Here is a 6,307-nt window from a genome sequence, read left to right as displayed (position 1 = left end):
CAAATCAGTCGCCCCACCTCCTGCACAGAAAACTGGGCAGAGGCCGAGGGGGCTGGGCCCTTCCTCGGACCCCCGAGGTTGGAGCACGTCTCCTCTGTGAGACCAGGCTGCCTCGCTCCCTTCCCGCCCTGCCTCCCTCGCACTTTCGCTCTCCCAAGGGGTTGTTACAGTGCGGTATAAATTTTACCTTTCCAGTGTGTAGGAGAAGCGAGAGGAGGCTGTGTCCCAGCTCCGGGCCTGCCTGTCCCTGAGGACACCAATTAAAGGCACTAATTGGACAGCAATACATCAAAGTCGCTCCCCGGAGTGGGTCCTCGGAGCGCCAGGAATCCGTTAGTTGGGCTTTTGTTTCAAATACAGAAATATAGAGGAGGAGAGGGGAGAAAAAATAAAAAAACCCTCGATACGGACAGGACAGGGTGGAGCGCGTACTGTACCGCGTGGGCTTCACTTCTACCTGGGTGTTCTCTGGGTGCCACTTGCTCTCCTCATTTCTTCCAGGTTCAGCATATAAATGGTCTTCCCTGCTTCCCTGTTCTGAGTCCCCTTCACTTGACTTCTCCCAAAGAGCGCCGCCTAGATGGCTCTCTCCGGGCGGGCGACGCGTGCTCGCAGAGCCGGTGTAGACGCAGCACAAGGCCCCCATTCGGAAGAAGCAAACACATCGTTCCGCAATCACCTCCCTGTTTTATGGTCTTTCTCTAAAAGGGCCGAAAGGAGAAGTAGACACCTCAGGGAGGCACCTGTGGCCTGGAAGTCGTGACAGTCACCTCAACTGTGACGGTTCCTCGTGAGGCTCTGGATGCTAGAGGAGGTCGACCCAGGGGACTGGCCTCACCCGCGAGGGATTATTTCAAGATGCGAGAAGGGACGCGTCAGGGGGGAAGTAAAGGGCTCCACTTTAGGAGGACAGGACACTGTTCCCAGGCTCGAGAGCTCCGGGGTGTTGACCCGGGAAGGGCCCAAACCCATAAGGACCAGAACAAGTCCAGACTCATTTCGCGTCCCTGGATGGCAATAGTGAGGGCCTGAGGAAATGGGCCCCTTTCCCGCCATCAGTTTAGAAGAAGGCTAAGTCTAAAAGGAGGTTGCGCCTCCAGGATCGAGGAGCCACTAGCAGCCACCGTCCCGGTACGCGTGCAACGAAGCTCCCCCACTCGCCAACGAAGTCCTTGCGCCCTGCCGCCACAGACAGTGAAGCCAGACCCCAGCTGGAGTCCCCAGCCCCTCACCTGCGCGCACAAAGCCGACCACCCTAGGTCGGAGCCCATGGAGTTCTGTTGCTTAGGATGCCCTTCCGTGACTACAGTAGCTGCCACCTGCACCAGGGAGGCAAAAGCTTAAAGCTAGCGGAGGCAAGAAGGTCCCTGTGATGCAGGGCGGCAGCGGCGCACTTGCCTAGGAGGCTCCAGCTCACCTGGGCCCTGGAGAGGTCTGAAGTGACCCGAGCACCCCTCATCCTGCAGGCCACTCTCGCTCCCTTCCCTCCAGTAGCCAGATTCGAATGACCGCTTTTGATCTCATTTGTTACCAAGCCTGGCATTTGTTTTCCATTTTACAAACGCTTCCCTTTAAGTAATTGTCCCTGTTAACAGCGTATACCTTTCAGCAGCCCTCGCTGTGCTATAAATAATCTCGATGAAGATGCAAGGATATGACTTTCACAAGATTGGACAATTGATTCAATCTGTGACCCGCGATCACGAATAATATTGGAAGGCTATTTAAACAGATGAAGGCCTAAATTGTCTTGCTTGTATCTGAATTAATTTCTCATTCATCATCATTATGAAGTGATTGGTCTATTCAAGCTCTTCAGCCTGCTGGAACGGAGCAGGATTTAAATGAGATTGTAACACAATTTAAATGCTTGCTGACTTTAACGAGGCCAATTGAGCAGCTGCAATAAATACAAATATTTTTCTAAACAGCCTTGTTTTAAATAATTACTTAATGCTTTCATGTTATTTTTAAGTGGCAATCTTTCTCCCTCCTCCTCAGAATATCACCTACTTATTTGCTGAGAAGGTGGTTTTGGAAACGACTTTGTATTTGTTTGCTTTGTAGACGGTAGGATGCATTAGATGGTTGGTTTTCTTTCTCCCATTAGGGTCAATGTTTCCAGGTCCCAGAAGCTGGCACAAATGGTGAGCTGGACCTTAGTTTTGCCCTATTGCAGTCTGATGTGCCTACCCAGGGAGAACTGCAGCAAAGCTGAATGATAAAAGAGATTGGCTGATGCATCTAGTCGCTTAATGACCAGATCTCTTTTAGCTGGGTCCTGCAGATGTATCTGTGCTATTGCACTTACAAATGGCACCTAGAGGACTGGCATCATTTCTGATTTGCTCCGATGACTGTCATCATTTTGAACAAATCAGAATTCCAGCATATCTCAGAGAAATCCCTTAGGAAGTCCAACCTTAGAGTAGTTTGGCTCTCCAGCAACTAGACAGGAGTGGGTGGAAGCAAGCTGAGGATTTCTTTGTTAGGAAATTGCACAGAAGGAACTCCTACCACAATGAATCGTTAGAGGTGTGGGAATGGGGACGCAATTAGAAGAAATTCCAGTTTTTGCTCCAACCTGCCCTCCCTCTACTATTCTGGAGCAATGGTGCATGGAGAGGATACTAAATAGGCAAAGCTCTCCCACTTGGAGAATGTCATTTGTCTGTACATCTTCAGCAACTAACCACTGTGACACCCATTCTCTCCTGCTGACATATGGTGGCGGGTGTTTCCTCATTTGGGGAATAATGGAAGCAACCCAAGCAGGAGAAGCCTCCTGGGGAACAAAAGAACCTTTTAAACTTAAATGAAGGAGGGAGGTATAAGAGACTTGCTGTGGAGGGGACCCCAGGTCCTTTTTGGGTTGACTATCTAGAGCCACGTTGCTGTAGGAGAGTTCTGGTGGAGCGTGCATTCTGAATCTCTTCTCCCTGCATTAGGCATAGGGAGGAGAATCCCATGCCTGAAGTGTGTTTCAGGGAAGGAGTGGAGCCTAAAGGTGGAGCTGATATAGTCACTAGAGAAACCATCAAAGAGCGGGCCAGAAAAAAAAAAGGGGGATAAGGATGGAAGAACCAAGTGATTTGCTATGTAACTGGGCAATTTAATGCCAGAGTTAGGGAGCTGCGGGCCGGAATCATTTTGTCTTCGAGGCTCTGCAGAGCTCATCCGCTTTATCCTGTTGTTTAAAATGAGCATTATCCCAAACATATGCAATGCAATCAGTTTGGTCACACTTACAAGAACACGCTTTAATAAGGCAATCAATCACACTCTAACAAGCTGGCGACAGCCTGGCCCTGCGTGCACTTACTTGGCTGTGGGCGGCTAACCTCACCAGCCAGGAGAACCGGCCAGGGTACCAGCCGAGAGCCCAGGCCCCACCGCCCACCAGACTAAGGTGCAATGGGAAGATGTGCGTCAGGAGAGAAGTGTCAGACTTGAGGGGAGTGGCTTCAGAGCCCAAAAGCGGGGTGAGGGAGGAGGAAGCAGCTGTTCGATAATGGGATCCTCCATTTGCCCACCTTCGCAATGGGCAATGGGACTGGGACGAGGCACAGCTAAACAGAGATGCTCCTAAAGACGGAGCAACGAAAACAAGCCCAAATCAGGCCCTGTGGTCCCAGGTATCCATCTCCTTCTACCGAAAGAGATGGGCGGCTGTAGATGGGGGAGGGCCTTCTTCATGGTCCTCGCCCACCTCGCTACCAAACGGGTGGGCGTGTCCGGCCAGATGGGCTTCCCCGGTGCAGGTGGGAGGGAGGGGAGACCAAGTGTGAGAGGTGGTGCCTAGCACCAAACCGCAAACCTTGGCAAAAGGGAAATTTCATTATGAAGTAATGAGTAATTCCTCCTGGCAAGATGTATTGTTATATCTTCCACTTCAATTTGGAGGAAGAGAGGCTCAATTACCCAGAAAATACAGTCAATTAAAGGCTGCTGATTGGACACGAGGCCGGATCATCGATCTTGTACTTTCCAATATCGCTGCAGACACCTCATTTTCCCTCCCTATTAACTGAAAATACGCCTGGCATTAAGGCAATCCGCAGCCCATTTACCTGTCGCAAGCAATCTCTGCCCGATGCGGAGCAACCGCGAAATTTGTCGGCCCCTGGCACTTGAGAGTTTTGGCTGCAGAGGGAGCTGCGCGAGTCTGGGCGAGAGACTGGGGATGTGGGTACGGAAACTTCCCTGCAGGCTTCGTTTGGGAGGGCAGGGGCCAGGAGGGAGGAGAGTAGCTGAGTTCTCACCTGCCTGCGGAAACACCAGCTTCCAGGAAATCTAAAGCCTCCTATACTCCCAGAAGCAGCCGTTTGCCTGGGGCTGGGTGGAGGCTGCTGAGCACTGCCTGTCCCTTCCTTTAACTGCCCACAGAATTCCATCTTTCCGAGGATTTCTTGTCTGAGGGTCGTTCAGACCAAGAAGATCCCACCCTATTCTGCCCTCTGCCAGACCCAGCTAGACCAGCAAATCTAACCCTCCGTGCTCAAGTCTACTGCCACAGTCCCACTTGCCACAACTTGGGCTGAGGCAGAGGTACGTCTCAGGGAGATCATGCCAGGTCTCTTTTCCTCAGAGGATTAGAGCACCCCAGGAGTGACCCATCCATAAGAAGGGTGATCCCTGGATGGAGCCAGCACTTTGGAATCCAGTTTCCCCACAAAGGTGCCCAGCACTGCTTGAATTAAGGAAGCCAGTGCCCTGGGCAGATAGAAGCCTCCCTTCACCTCCCTGTAGTGTCTGGGTGGAATCTGCCAATGTTCAACAGGGGCTTAGGCAACGCTTTCCTACCTAATCAATTAAAATAAGAGTCAGTGTGTTGTCTGCTGAAAAAAAAATATTTAAATGCTAAAGTGAGAATCATGTCCAGCTTTTATTGCAATATGGTTAACAAATCATAACAAATTCTTTGGGCTTCAAAGGAAAACCCCAAACCAAACCAAATTCATTCCCTACAGGAAGAATTACTCCCTCTCAGTTGGGGTGAGGCTTGCATTGGGGGTAAAAGTTCTCTCCTTCCTCAAAAATTGGCTTCAAGAATGAATATGGGGAAGTTTGGGACTGGATCCCAAACAAACCCTGGTGAGGGTAGAGACAAGCTCCGTGTCATAGGGTTTCTGAAAAATGGAGCCTCTGTGGCAACTTCAAAGGAAAATGAGAGGAGGATGTAAAATACCAAATGCAAAGGGAAGAGCCAGCAAGGTCCTGGCGAAGTGAAGATGAACAGGCAAAAGATGAAAATAGCCTCTAGTTTGTCACCAGATCCTGAGGGAGCAAGGTGAATTCCCAGCTCCCTAAGCTCTTCCCTGGGCGCCTTGTTAACGCCTCAGCTCTGGGTTTGGTGGCCAGCCGCTTGGTGATCATTATCATACATACATTCAACATTCAGAAGCCCTCCTCACACACATGACTTGCTAATCAGGGTGTGTGCTGGGTCCTGGGAGAAGCTTGGCTTCTGCCAAGGGGCCCTGGGGCGGCTGCAGCTTCCCTGCCAACCTCAAACAAAAAATGGAGGGAGCAGGGCTGGAAGAGCAAGTGGAGAGTTGTCATAAAGCTGCAGTGAGGAAAAAGATCTGATAGATGTCAGAACCAGAAGATGCTGTGCAACTGGGGTTCCAGGAGGGTGAGAGAGCCCCCCGGTTCCTTGACAAGGGGCAAAATTCTCCCTGACAGTAAATCATCTTGTTCTCTCCCCTAAATGGGCTGATCTGTTGCCTTCCACAAGCCCCTTGTCATGCCTTGGAAAATCTGGCAAAGACTGATCTCGACCTGCTCTGTATACACAGCGTTTTGTACAGACAGCGATTTCCCTTTCCAGTGTTCAGCAGGAGAGAGGGGCCCGGGTGAGAAGTGTGAGGTGGGGAGATGGGAGGCAAAGGGGTTGGATACGGGTTGCTGTTCGCTGCTAAGTTTTGTTTATCTGTGGGGTCGTGGGTCCAGTGAAGAACAGTGAATAGAACCCCAAAGGAACCTCGGCTTTCCCATACCCACTCCTGCTCCCCAAACGCCAGCCACTCCCGCTTCGGGGACCTCCCCATCCTTGAGGCTGAGTTCCGCTGGTCCTTTGAGGCCTCCTCCTTTCCCCTTCGGTATTTTGGGGGCAGGAGGGGCCTTGGCTGAGTCCCCGGGGGGCCCCCCACGGGCATCCTGGAGTCGGCAGCCCGCGGGCGGTTCCTTATCTGGTGAGGGGAACCTCCTCCCTCTGGTCCAACGCGACAGAGGAGGCCTTGCTGAGCACAGAGGGAGCAAAGGTGAGGAAGGAGTCCGAGCGCGACGTGGAGGCACAAGTGAAGTC

At 51.6% G+C, this 6,307-nt stretch overlaps 1 protein-coding gene across 1 annotated transcript in view; it reads right to left on the bottom strand.

Annotated features, from left to right (window-relative positions):
- Nucleotides 1-6,187: 6,187 nt before the first annotated feature.
- Evx1 (even-skipped homeobox 1) overlaps nt 6,188-6,307 on the bottom strand; it is a 3,776-nt gene continuing 3,656 nt past the window's right edge. The window contains exon 5 of the mRNA XM_010628362.1: nt 6,188-6,305. Within this exon, the coding sequence (XP_010626664.1) occupies nt 6,188-6,305 (118 nt within the window). The remainder of the gene's footprint in view (nt 6,306-6,307) is intronic.

This window comes from Fukomys damarensis, unplaced genomic scaffold (assembly GCF_012274545.1).
Source record: "Fukomys damarensis isolate Sample0158 unplaced genomic scaffold, DMR_v1.0_HiC HiC_scaffold_4, whole genome shotgun sequence".
Lineage (NCBI taxonomy): Eukaryota > Metazoa > Chordata > Mammalia > Rodentia > Bathyergidae > Fukomys > Fukomys damarensis.
This window is presented reverse-complemented; position numbering and strand designations above follow the sequence as displayed.